The sequence below is a fragment of the Sorex fumeus genome, unplaced genomic scaffold (assembly GCF_029834395.1).
Source record: "Sorex fumeus unplaced genomic scaffold, SorFum_2.1 ptg000043l, whole genome shotgun sequence".
NCBI classification, from domain to species: domain Eukaryota; kingdom Metazoa; phylum Chordata; class Mammalia; order Eulipotyphla; family Soricidae; genus Sorex; species Sorex fumeus.
The window spans coordinates 16,473,227-16,486,682 of record NW_026606100.1 but is presented as its reverse complement, the minus strand read 5'-3'; the positions used below and the strand labels follow the sequence as shown (position 1 = coordinate 16,486,682).

The 13,456-nt window shown below is 47.1% G+C and overlaps 1 protein-coding gene across 1 annotated transcript in view; it reads left to right on the top strand.

The window, feature by feature from the left end:
• Nucleotides 1-486: 486 nt before the first annotated feature.
• IPMK (inositol polyphosphate multikinase) overlaps nt 487-13,456 on the top strand; it is a 37,188-nt gene continuing 24,218 nt past the window's right edge. Inside the window, exon 1 of the mRNA XM_056120483.1 lies at nt 487-658. Coding sequence (XP_055976458.1) covers nt 487-658 — 172 coding nt within the window. The remainder of the gene's footprint in view (nt 659-13,456) is intronic.

The window sequence follows — 13,456 nt, the reverse complement described above, 5'->3', positions numbered from 1 at the left end:
AGCCCGGGCCCCGCGCGGGGGTCCCGTCGGGCGGCCTCTGGGCATGCTCGGCGGGCGGGGCCGGGGCCTGGCGGGAGGGGCGGGGCCCAGCGAGCGGCGGGGGCGGGGCCCGGTGGGAGGCGGGGGCGGAGCCTAGCGGGGGGCGTGGCCGCCGCCGTCGCCGTCGCCGTCAGCCCCGGGCCCGCAGCGCTGCTGCTGCCGTCCTGGGCTCGGTTCCGCGTCCGGGCTGCGGCGGCGGCGGCGGCGGCGGCGGCCGAGGCGGCCGAGGCCGAGCGCCCCCGAGTCGCGCCCCTCCGAGAGCTGCGCCCGCGTCCTCGCCGCCGCGGCCTCATGGGCGCCGTGCGCGGGCCCCGGCGGGTCCCCGGCGCGGGCAACCCCGGGCGTCCTCGCGGCGGGGCCTGAGCCCCGGGCCCGCGCGCCCCTGCCCGGCCCCGGCCGCGCCCCGCGCCCCCGGCCCCGCCGCCCGCGCCCGCGCGCCCGCCCGTGATGGCCACGCCGCCGCCGCCCCCCGCGCCCCAGCGGCCCGAGGCGCCCGGCGGCCCCCGCGCGCGGCCCCCCGCGACGTTGCCCCCCGCGGGCGCCGCGCTGCGCTTCCTGGACGGCTGCGTGCCCCTGTCGCACCAGGTGGCCGGGCACATGTACGGCAAGGACCGAGTCGGTGAGTGGCGGGCGCGGGGACGGGGGGGCGCCCACCGACCCGGGAGCCGGAGGGGAGGAGGGGGCAGCGGGCCGTGTGCGTGTGCGCGCGCGTGTGCGTGTGCGCGTCGTGGGTGGCGGCGGGAGCCTGGCGGGTCCCGGTCCGGGTCCGGGTCCGGCTCCTTCCGGACCCCCCCGAGCGCCGCTGCTGGGGCGCGTCCGGGTCGCCGGAACCCCGGGCCCGGGTCGCCCAGCCCCGCCCTGCCCGGGGCGTCCGGCGCCCGCCGCTGTCCCGGACCCCGAGAGGCCGCGGCCCGCGCCCCGTGTCTGGCCACGCGTGTCCACGGCGGCCCGTCCCGGAGCCGCGCGGCCGGAGGCGCCCGCGGACGGGGCGTCCCGCGTTTCCAGGGGCCTCGGGACGGGCCCGGGGCGACGCCGCTCCCGCCAGCAGGGCCCAGCGCTGGAAAAGCCCGAGCCCTGCCCTGGGGCGCCCGGTCCCGCCTGGCCCCGGCCTGGCCTGGCCGGCGCCGCTCGGCGTGGCCCTTCTCGTTCCCCCCTTTCTTTTCTCCCATTGAGTGGCGCTGAGTGAGGCCCTGGTCGGTCGTGCTTCCTCTCTCCTTCCGTGGATTCTCTTGAGGTTGGAGGCAAGAACTGGCATCCCGACTTCTCTGCGCACGTCTTTTGGCTTCACGAGCCTTAGGGAGCATCCGAAGAGCTGGAATTCAGCTCGTTTAGCACTTTCAGTTGAAGGGAGAAGTGCACCAATACCACCGATTTGTACCCAGAGAAAGTATGCCCTGCAGAGGACACCGATCTGTCTTGCTTGGCATAGACTTTTTTTTTATGAGTGTCCGTTTTGATGATGAGTTTGGGAGTCTTTATGGAATCACTGCTAATAGATTCCTGTTGCATTCCTATAGCCTCATATTAACCAACCGAAAAGCTGATATTTCTGATCCTCTAGATGCCTGCTAAAGTGGAGGTCTTCCTAAGGATCCCTAGAGATTGATTTCTCTGCGAGGGAGAGTAAGAAGAAATCTCCATTTCCGCACAGTCTTACTGACAATTGCCCTCGAAGAGTGTAACCACAAGCTAATAAAAGTCTGTATGAGCGAGCCTAGTCAGCGATGTCTGTGGTCAGTCACAAACACACCTTAAATGTGATTTAAAGCTGCATTGCTAATCGTTGCTGAACGAGTTGATTTCTCTCCCCATAGTGGAGTTAGTCTCTCTCCGAATAACTGAAGCCGTTTAGATTCTAGAGGAAGGATTCCTTAATCTCATTTTTCATTACCATCAATTTGAAACAGATGTGCCATGCTTTGCCTGAGAAAAGCCCAGGTTTGTTACTTCTGTGGCACCACAGGGCCCTGGGCACAAACCTTGCACCGCTGGGCGTGGCCCGAAACCTGAAAACACAACAGAAAACCCAGAGTTTATTTTTTGTTGGAAGGTTCTCTTGACCAAGCACTGTTTCTGTATTACAGGAACACTGTGCTCCAAAACATGGTGCTAGTTAGTACCTTCATACTTGCTGAGTTTCTGATTTTCTGTCCTTGCCCATCTTCTTAGTGAGAAGATAACTGAATGATGATGGATCTTCCCTATTCATAAAATGAATAGTTAGATGTCAGTAGTTCAAAGTTCAACAAGTGTGTCACTCCATGATCATAAATCTCGTGTATGGGGACATTGCTCTCATACTTTGATGATTGCTGACTGAAAGTACAAGGAGAAACTTGTGTGCATATTTTTCTTTCATTTTTCAGAAATTGTTACAACCTATAAGTAACCAGAATTTTTCAATTAGAATTAAACCTAATTTCATAAAGGAGCTACATGTAAACTTACTTTCTTAAATGAAAACTTAAAAACAGGGGCTGGAGCGATAGTACAGTGGGTAGGACAGGGCGTTTGCCTTTTACACAGATGACCTGGGGTCAATCCCTGGTATCCTGTATGGTCCTCCGAGCACTGCCAGGAGCGATTCCTGAGTGCAGAGTCAGGACGAACTGCTGAGAATTGCCAGGTATGACCCCCCCAGCCCCCTTTTCCATCCCCCCCCAAACAAAAAAGAATTAACTGGAAACAGTAGCAAGCACAAAGATACTTGGACAGAAAAATAGATCTTGGAATGTCAAGTAACTGTATTATAGTTCTGATATCAAAATTATAGTTTATGTCATCACTAAAATCGTTTTTCATTAAAGCAATTTTAAATCTTGGTTTAAGAATATAAAGTGTTCTTTAAAACTGTAAGAATAGGTTCTGGAGAAACAGTACAGCTGGTAGGACACTTGCCTTACACGTATGTGGCCTACTTGAGTTCCATCCTTGGCGTCCCATATGGACCTCCTTAATGTTACTCGGTGTAGCCTGAAAACCAAAACTAAAAGAACCAAAACAAAACTGTAAGACTGGTACATGCTGTCTTAGAGGAAAAAATAATAAAGTGCTAGTAGTACACCAGTCCTACTTTTCCTCTCCCAGAGGTGATCATTGGTGACTATTTCTGTGCTTCCTTTTAGATTCTGTTTTGGAGTATAAATACATGACCACACTTTGATTTTTTTCATACAAGTAGATATATCAGCAACTTTTGTTTTCAGTCTGTTCTGTAGTATATCAGTACTTTTGTACATAGGATATACTTTATTCTTAAAAAAAATTGTATTGTTTTGAAAAATAGTGTAGATTGATGGTACCTTATTCCTGTAATTGTGGATTTTCAGATCACTATTTCTTGGCTAGTATAAATAATGTAGTAAGAGTTCTTTAAAAAAATATTACATCCAGGGGCTGGAGCAATAGCACAGCGGGTAGGGTGTTTGCCTTGCACGCAGCCAACCTAGGTTCGGTTCCCAGCATCCCATATGGTCCCCTGAGCACCGCCAGGAGTAACTCCTGTGCATCGCTGGGTGTGACCCAAAAAGCAAAAAAAAAAAAAAAAAAATTACATCCAGTGTTGCTTAGGGGTTACTCCTGGCTCTGTACTCAGGACTCACTCCTGTCAGTGCGCAGGGGAACCATACGGGATTGAACCTTTGTTGGCCACGGGCAGGATAAGCATCCTGCTTGCTGTACTATCTCGCTCTGGCCCGTCTTAAATGTTCTTGTGTGTCACAGGGCATACCTTATCCAATGCAGTTGCTGTTAAATTCCCAAAATTCACTGCAGCTGCTATGAATTCTTTCTCTTGTTTTAATATTTAATATGTAGTCTTTCTTTCAGATGTCCTTAGAATTTCAAACAAAATTTTGTTTGAAAAATTGGTCGAAATGGTTGAAATCTGGTATTTGTATCTTCATTGAACACAATACCCAACAAAGGAGTTTGGGGTAGGGGTGTGGTTCACTGGCAGTGCGCTGTCCTTCCACGCGTGAGGTCTGGGTTTGATTCCCTGACAGCCAGCCCCTCCCCATCCTTCCCACAGCTCCAGACACAAAGATGTAGTTTGTAGGAAAAAAGATTTGAGCAGGTTTTATTGTGGGGGGAGGAATCCACGACTCTTTAGGTTTTACTGGTCTGGTTTTGTTTGTGCTCAGGGTTCATTCCTGGCTCTGCTCACAGGTAACTCAGCGGTGGTGTTGCCCAGGATCAAACCCTGGTCAGCCGTGTGCAAGGCACGCAGGCGCGCTGATCTCTCTTGCCCGACTGGTTTGTTCGAATTGATTGCAAGTAGGCGAGGCGTGCTCCTTGTAGTTAATGTTCCTTGCACGTCTCCTCTGGTGGGGGGCGGGGAAGAGGTCCCATTTGTGCAGTTGTGATGCTTGCTCGCACACATTCTGCCCAGAGAGCCCCGGAGGGGTGACGTCTGCATTTTGATGTTTACTGAGGGGTTGGTCAGTACCCTTCAGTCGTGGTGCTCTAACAGAACTGCTTTCAGTGCAACTAAAAATAGCGAGTGGTGCCAGAGATCACAGAAGGTGGCTCTGGGTGCATGTCCTGGCAGTGGGCATCAGACCCGTGGCTTCACGTGTGCATGGCAAGCGGCTTAGCCTTTGAGCCATCTCCCAGGTCCAGCGATGGTAGCTTTGGTCAATGAATGTGGCATGGTTTGACTTCTTCATTACGTGGTTCTTTTGTTCACACTTCACACCTCTTGACTTGGCATTTATTGATGATTTTGTCTACAGTAATCTTTTCCCTGATATTTAAAAATTGTGAGGATGCCCAAAATTGCATTTTCACAGTCAGTATTCTAAGAGATAGCTCTCCCTTTTCTCCAGTGTATGTTTATTCTTATTTATGACTGGTGTGGATTAATGGATTCTGGTTTTATAAAGTGTCATGACCTATAATATAAAACAATCATTTTGTTGTTCATGTTGTTTCAGATTTGGCCTGTGGGAATGCTTCCTATTTTGTGGAAATTTATTTAGATGTTTACCTTCCTTTTCCACCTTTCAGATCAGTTCTCCAAGGGCTTCTCATTCATTTTTAGTGAAAAATGGTACTTAGAAACCAAGGTCCTGATGCTAGCTGTGCTCATTACTTTTGGGTCTTTTTGGTAGACATAAGAAGCATAGATGAATATTTTGAAGTTTTAATTTCATGCTAGTACTTCCAGTTTAACTTACATAAGTTCTGCCTTATCTTTACTGTTTCTAAATTTGTATTTTCCATTTCCCATGGTAAGAACCATACCTCCCTTGTGATCATTATATTTTTTGTTCTCAGTTGTGTAGTTTTTCAGAATTTCTATATTCATACTACCGCAGGGGAAAAACTGACCACTTCTCTATGTTTACATTTCCTTCTCGAAAAGAATGTTCTCTCTTAAACATAATTCTGTCGGAGCTGGAGAGATAGGATAGTGGGTAGCTGTTGGCCTTGTGCCTCACAGGCTTAACTTTGATGCCTGGTATTCCAGATGGTCTCAGGAGCACTGCCAGGAGTGACTCCTGAGTGCAGAGCAGGGGTAACCCCCGAGCATCACTGGATCTGGCCCCCACACCAAACTAAAACAAAAATACTTATTTCAGATTTCACTTCTGTAGAAATAGAACACGGGAAAAAAATGACAGTGTCAGTTTTAATAACATGTTTCTAAAGGAATTTCTTTCCCTTAAGTTTTTGGTATGGAGTTAATTGTGCTTTTAATAGGAACTTTTTAGTTTTACTTTTTTTTTTTTTGTGAGGGAGTCCGGTTTGGTCATACCTGGTGGTGCTCAGGACTCAAGACTGTTTTTTTACTAAGATTTCACTTCTCGTGGCTGCTGGGGGTCATAGATGGTGGTTGGGGATTGAACCGGGGTGGTACATGTAAGGGGTGCACCTTTCTCCAGTCCTAGTTCTCCTACTTTTCTTTGTCTGTTCTTATCCATTGATTGGTTTTTCCTTGTCTTGTTTGGAGTTGGTATGCCCTTTTCTCTTTTCTAACATAAATTAGAATCTTATCCTAACTTAGAGTCTTCAATCAAGCATTTTAAGCAATGTATTTTCCACTCAGAAAATGGGAGTTTAACTGTTCCACAAAATGGTAGTTTAACTGTTTCACAGCTTTTTATACGCTAGTTTCATTTTCATTTTGTTAAAAGTATTTTCTAATTGACTTTGAGAATTATGATCAATGGGTTGTTTACAAGTGTGTTTACTTTAAATTTTACATTTCCCAACTACCATTCATTTGATCATACAATATTTTGTGATTTCAATTTTTTTAGATTTTAGACTTATTTACATTATAACAAGTTGTTAGTCTTGATACATGTTGAATTTGTAACCCCCCCAAAATTTTATTTTATTTTGTTTTTTAGGTCACACCCTGTGATGCTCAGAGGTTACTCCTGGCTCTGCACTCAGGAATTACTCCTGGTGGTGCTCAGGGGACCATATGGGATGCTTGGGTTCGAACCTGGGTTGGCTGTGTGTAAAGCAAGCACCCTACCAACTGTACTCCAGCCCCAGAAATGTCTATTTTGTGAAAAGTAAAAATCCATGTCAGTATGTCCAAATTGTTTATAGTATTCCGTTTTTCTGCATAATGTTCTTTATACTATTTTATGGAGTATGGAGACAGTGATTTTGGGTTTGTTTATGTTTTCATTTCAGTTTTGTTTTATGTATTTCTCAGCAATATGTTTGGGATTGTTCTGGCAAGCTCCCCGTGATGTATTCGATATGCCAAACACAGTAACAACAAAGTCTCCAATGGAGACGTTACTGGGCCCGCTCGAGCAAATCGATGATCAACGGGAGGGCCTTTACTTACTTACTGTCTTAAGAATTGATTTTCTGGGGCTGGAGCAATAGCACAGCGGGTAGGGCGTTTGCCTTGCACGCAGCCGACCCAGGTTCGATTCCCAGCATCCCATATGGTCCTCTGAGTACCACCAGGAGTAATTCCTGAGTGTAGAGCCAGAAGTAATCCCTATGCATCGCCGGTGTGACCCAAAAAGCAAAATAATAATAATAATAAAGATTGATTTTTCTGATCATTATGATTAGAAATATTAATGTCTAGTAACTAGAATTACTAGAATATTGATTCTGACTGACAGTGTATCTTAATATTTCTTGCCTTGATTTGCTGTCAGGTATTAATCTAGCCTGATTTATAATGTTGTCAGTGTATTTGCTGATATTTGAAAGTTTATCATTTTCCCCTCCATCTCTTTTTCTTCTTGTCTATTTGTGTCTTTCTATTTAAAATGTTTAGGAGGCTGGAGAGTGGTACAGAGTTTAAGTACTTGCTACTCTTGTTCGAATCCCAGCACTACGCGTGGTCCACCACTCACCTCTGGGAGTGGTAGAGAGCACTGCCCACCCCTCAAAAAAAAAAAGCCAGAAAATATTGAGATGTTTTCTATATATGTGTGTTTGGTGTATGCTTCCTTAAGATTTTAAGACTTTTTTCCCCCTCTTGCAATTTGGGTAATATGTTCTGTTGTCAAATTCGCTGATTGTCCTGTTTTATGTTAATAGATAACAGGTTGTGTCTCTCCTACAAAATCTGTTGATCTGGGGCCGGAGCCTTCGCACAGCAGGTGGGGGGTCGTTAGCCTTGCACGTGGCCGACCCAGGTTCGATTCCCAGCATCATCCCATAGGGTCCCCCGAGCGCCGCCAGGAGTCATTCCTGAGTGCAGAGCCAGGAGTCATTCCTGTGCATTGCCGGGTGTGACCCAAAAAGCAAAACCTATTGATCTGTTTCTCTGTTTATGACTCCTCAGCTGTGCTCAGAAACCCTGGGGTCTGGGGTGAGGAGGTCTTCCTGGGAGGATAGTAACCCTGGGTTATGGCTTTGATGGTCTTCAGTCTTACGACGCAGTGACTCTTGGGGCCCACAGGGATACTTGCTGAGGTAGTGATGGAGAGTGGCAGGTGATGGAGTGCACTGCTCAGGCCCCCACAGCCTGCAGCCCACATGCTCCAAGCCTCCATAGGTTTATATTTTTATGTTTTACATGCCTTTTGACCTAATTTTTTTCTCTGTCTTTTCGTAATATGTTTACCTTTTACGTAGTAGAAGTGGTTAAGTTTCGCTGATAATTCTAGTACCAGTATCATCTCTGGAGCTGCTTTGCGTGCTGAGCATCGTTGGGGGCAGAGTTGGACTGTACCTGGCCGTGCCTGGGAGCTGCTCCTAACTGAGCACTTGGGGATTTAACCATGGCAGGCCACGTGCAGGGCAAGCGCCTTGACCCCTGGCCTGTCGCTCCTGTTCCCTGTCCCCCTTGTGAAATGTAGGTTGCATTGGCGCCTTACGCCCCCCCTCAATTTTTTTTTTAATTTTTATTAGTGAAACACCATGAGGTACAGTTGTAGACGTACAATTCTTGTGCTTGGGTTTCAGTTATACAATGATCGAACACCCATCCCTCCACCAGTGCCCATTCTCGACCGGTCCCAGTATCCCTCCCACCCTCTGTGGCAGGGCGTTCCCTTTTGTTCTCTCTCTCCTTTTGACCCCCCTGACATTTTAATGTCTATTACAGTTTTTATCTAATTTCTGGCTATTCCATAAGGCAAGCAGGATTTTTCCTGGAAAGCAGTGTCTCTTCTGCTAGGCTCTTAATGTTGCTGCTTGAGCTTATCTGGTCTGGAGTAGACCAGTTTGAATTTTGTTACTATATTATGGTTGCTTTCTGTCATAAATTATTCCTAAAAAGTTGAATGTTGAAATCCCAGACCAAAATATTATTAGACTGTAGATCCAGCCTTTATGGAGGTTATTAAGATCAATGAGGTCATAAGGGTGGAGAGAAACCTGAGACAGTAGGATTAATGCCCTTATAAATACTGAGACAGGAGGGCAAAGGGAAAAGATGGCTGGCTATCTTTTTTTCTGGTAGGAAGACAATTTTCACCAAGGGCTGAATTGGTTGCTGCTTTGATCTGGGACTTCTAAGTTCCAGAAGTGTGAAAAAATTACTTCTGTTTTTTTTTTTTTTTTCCCCTGGAGGTGGGAGAATACCTGATTGTGTTTGGGAGCTTCTGGCTGTCTCAGCCCAAATTTCTGCTGTCTAGATTCAAAGGTCTCTGCCATTCTGTTATGGAAGCATTAGGAGACTAACAGTTGTTGAGCTCATCAGAAGGTGAAGGTCCTCTATTGTAGTTGTATGTTTAGAGTGGGGATTATTTCGACAAAATTTCCCTGTATTTCTGTTTAACTCTCTGCTTTAGATCGTCCACAAGTGTCCAAGACATCTAAGGCTTTGAGAAGGTTTCTTTCCTCCCCGGCTTCTTTTTCCTCCTTCAAATATATATTACTGTTGGTCATTGCATCATAATTGTAACCTAGTGCTAGGCTTCAAGGGTGTTCTCTGTTTTCCTAGTCAGCTTCAATGTCAAACTGTGAATGTGAGTCTTAGGTGGGACTTTTTCAGTGATCTTTCATCTGGTAGTCAAAGTCCTTAGCGGGTGCTTTGGACTCTCCCAGTTATGCAGGACCAATAAAATCATGACTCAGTGTGGTTTCCAGGTGTCTCCTCGGGCACAGAATTAGAGGATTTTTTTTTTCCATCTTCTTTTTTTTTTTTTTTGAGGTGTGTGTGTGTGTGTGTGGGGGGGGTGTTGCACACTGGCTGTGCTCAGGGCTTACTTCTGGCTGTGCAGTCAGGGATCACTCCTGCTGGGCTTGGGGTTCACGTGGGATGTCAGGGGTTGAACCTAGGTTGGCTGCATGTAAGGCAAGAGCCTTACCAACTAACTATCGCTCTGACACCAGAAATTTTTCTTTTGTGATTCTTTCCATCCATGGTAAATTATCAAAATATTGGGGGCAACATGATTTATTGCTGTCATCTGAGAAGTTTGAGAAGTTTATTCACAGTAGAAATAGTTTGGGAGTGTGTGTGTGTGTGTGTGTGTGTGTGTGTGTGTGTGTGTATTTCCCTGTTCGGGTGGTGTCTCCCTCAAGACTTGTACCTCCAAGACTGTGTATGTGTTATGCGTTGGGGGTGGGGAGGCGGGAGCCACAGTCAGTGGTTCTCAGAGCTTATTCTTGGCTCTGTGTGTGGTGGTTTTTCTGGAGGTGCTCAGGGGGACCACATAGGTTGGGGATCGAAACAGGTCGACTGGTGCAAGACAAGCACTTTTACTACCGTTTTGTAGAGCTCTGTGGAGGAGATAGGTGCTGCAAGTGTTCATAACTTTTCAGAGTTCTATATGCTTGCCCTTCCTTGGCCTTTAGAATTGAAATTGTCTTGACCTGTCTTACCAAGAAGCTCCATCTTTTCTCTTTGGCAGGAGTTAAGTAGGGGCTGTTTGTGTCACACCCAGCTCTACTATGGGCCACATTGGGCTTCACTGGAGCGGTGCTCAGGGTGGATGAGATGTGATGCAGGTCAGGCCGGAGGTCAGTCACTTACCAGCCGGTGAGCGAATGTGTCACTCCCAGTGCTGTCTCTAGGCCACGCCCGACTTCTTTTCTACCACCCTGATTCTGTGGATTATTAACTTTGTTTTTGATAGTCATTTACAAAATCTATTTGAGGGTTGTGATTTGCAGTCCTGTTGCTTCCAGGATTTTACATAATGTTCCGAGACTTTGCCCTCCGCCAGCGTGTTGGCTTCATTGGTCTCAGGGTCTGTCGACCTGACCTGCTGCCGCCCGTGGTCTCTGTGCTGTGCTGGGGGCGGGGGGGGGGGGGGGTGCGCTCCCGTCTTGTCTTTGCGTCATGATAGAAGTCTTTCCTTGTATGTGATTTTTGTTGTTTACGAGCGATAGCACAGCGGTAGGGCGTTTGCCTTGCACGCAGCCAACATGGCCGACCTGAGTTCGATTCCTCCGCCCCTCTCGGAGAGCCCAGCAAGCTACCAAGAGTATCTCGCCCGCATGGCAGAGCCTGACAAGCTCCCCATGACGTATTCGATATGCCAAACACAGTAACAACAAAGTATCCAATGGAGACGTTACTGGGCCCGCTCGAGCAAATCGATGAACAACGGGAGGACCATGACCGTTTGTAGCTTGACTTCTCCTTATTTTTGATGGTGTTGCACTTTCAGCTTTTAGTATTCTCTGTAGAGAGGAGGTCTAGATATTTTCCGACCCAAAACTAATGTGATAGACAAAGTATGTTTTTGTTGGAATGCTTGATATTATCCACAGATTTCTAATGTTCAAGTATCTTTTAACTTTTTATCATTTATAAAACCTCTTTGCGTTAATTTGTTTCCTGTTCAGATTTTACTGCCTGTTCTTTAGTGTGTAGGTTAAATTTTTTCTGTCAGATACTAGGAATTTTCAATTCTTTGATTTCTTTCAGTGCTTTTTTTTTTATGTAGGAGTAACGCTATTTATTCAGCCACTGGTTAGCTGGTTGAATTGTGCATGAACTCCACTTTACTTTTTTTTTTTATAATTTTATTTATTGAATCACCGTGAGAGCAGTTACAAAGTTTTCGGGTCTAAGTCTCGGTCATACAATGAAACACCCATACCTTCACCAGTGCCCATTCTCCACCCCCAGTAACCCCAGTATACCCCCATCCCACACCCTCCCCCTACCTGTGGGGCAGATGATTTCCACATTACTCTCTCTCTACTTTGATCACATTCAATATTTTGACACCAGACCCACCACTATTATTTGAGATTTTACCCCAACACTCAGATCTGCTGAAAAGGCAACAGTAGACAATTTGTTTTCTATTGCTGGTTATGAATAACATATGATGTCGCGTGGCTGCAGTAGTGGCCACGCAATTTTGAAATTCCGAAATTTTAACACTTGAATCTGGAAGGATTTCTGCCAAAACCTGCTGGGTTCCGAGATTTGCTCCTGAGTCTCTGGGATCATGGCCGTTAAGCAGCTTGATCAGGAGCCAGAAAGGCCGTTCATGGGCGATGACTTGGGGGGGTCTCATTGGGGTGGGAGGACAGGACCGGCTCATGGGGGTCATCCCCTGAGGCCCTGCATGTCTCATCACTGCAGGCCCAAACCTGACTGTCCAATGGCCTCTGAAGAATGACAACCACTGACCTGTCAGGGGGAAGCAAGCGGAGGGACAACACCCTTTCCCCCTGGGGTGGCCCGGCAACAGTAACCTACTGTGGGGTCTGGACACATTTCTGCCAAAAGCCACTGGGTTTCGAGTTTTGTTTCTGAGATCATGGCCGTTAAGCAGCTTGATCAGGAGCCAGAGAGGCTGTTTGTGGGCGATGACTTGGGGTCTCGTTGGGGTGGGGAGGATAGGACCGGCTCCACTTCCATCCCGTGAGGCCCAAAATGTCTTGTCACTTGGGGCCCAAACCTGACTGTCCAGTGGCCTCTGGAGGATGGCGGCCACTGGGCTGCGGGGGGAACAGGCCAAGGCACGAAACCTATTCCCACTTGGGTTGGCCCAGCACCAGTAACCTACTGCAGGGACCGGACGCATTTCTGCCAAAAGCCGCTGGGTTTCAAGATGTGTTTCAGAGTCTCTGGGATCATGGCCATTAAGCAGTTCAATCAGGAACCAGAGAGGTCATGCCTCCAATTATATAGCTGAGCAGGAGGTGGTTTGTGGGTGTGTTTTCCACATACCTAACTTTTGGCCATTTGCTTTCTTGATAAACTTTGCCCCAAGTTTTTGGAGTTTGGCCAAAGGCACAGCAGCAATTTTGGGGTATCTGGAAGTCTGAAGGCGCCATTAGGCTGCTGATGCACTCACAGGTACACATTGACCTGCTGGCGGTACCATACCCCCGAGTTTCTTTTTTTCCCAAAAATGCTGCTTCTAGTCACTTACTATATCCACTTTTTCCTATTTCTTTAGCACAGTTTTGTTGTTTTAACATTCTTATTCGCTGATGGCAATTACTGTTTTTCTTGATTTCGCATCACATTTCCTATGATTTCTCAATTTTTTATTGGAGTCTGGACAATTTAAATAATAGTTAAGAGTGTTACATTTTGTTCCAGAGTGTAAGAGTGTAAGAGCTAAATGACATTTCCTGTGATTTAGTTGAGCTGGTGCTTAAGTATCCACTTCATTATTATTGACTCTGTCTTATACATTCAATTATCTCTTATTGATTCAGTCTTCCCAAGTGATCTGTTTTTATCTTAACATTTCTTTTGAGGAGAGAGGTATGTCTGCGGTTTATTGGTTTACTTCTGTATGTTGGGATTACGTTACTGAGAAAATGATCAGGATTGCCAATTTCTCCCACAGGCTACTTTCTCTAAAAGTGTAGAAAAGATGTGTTTCTGAGTAGTTAATGTGGGAGAATTGTTGGAATAAGTAATCTTTTTGTGTTGAGAAAATTGCCTCCGTCCAGTCCTTTGACCCAATGTTGTTGTCTGCTGTTGACCAGGTTTCTCTTTGCCTGCTTAAATGCATTTGCCTAGTGACCAGTTTACCTGTGTCCAAAGAAGATACCTGCCAGG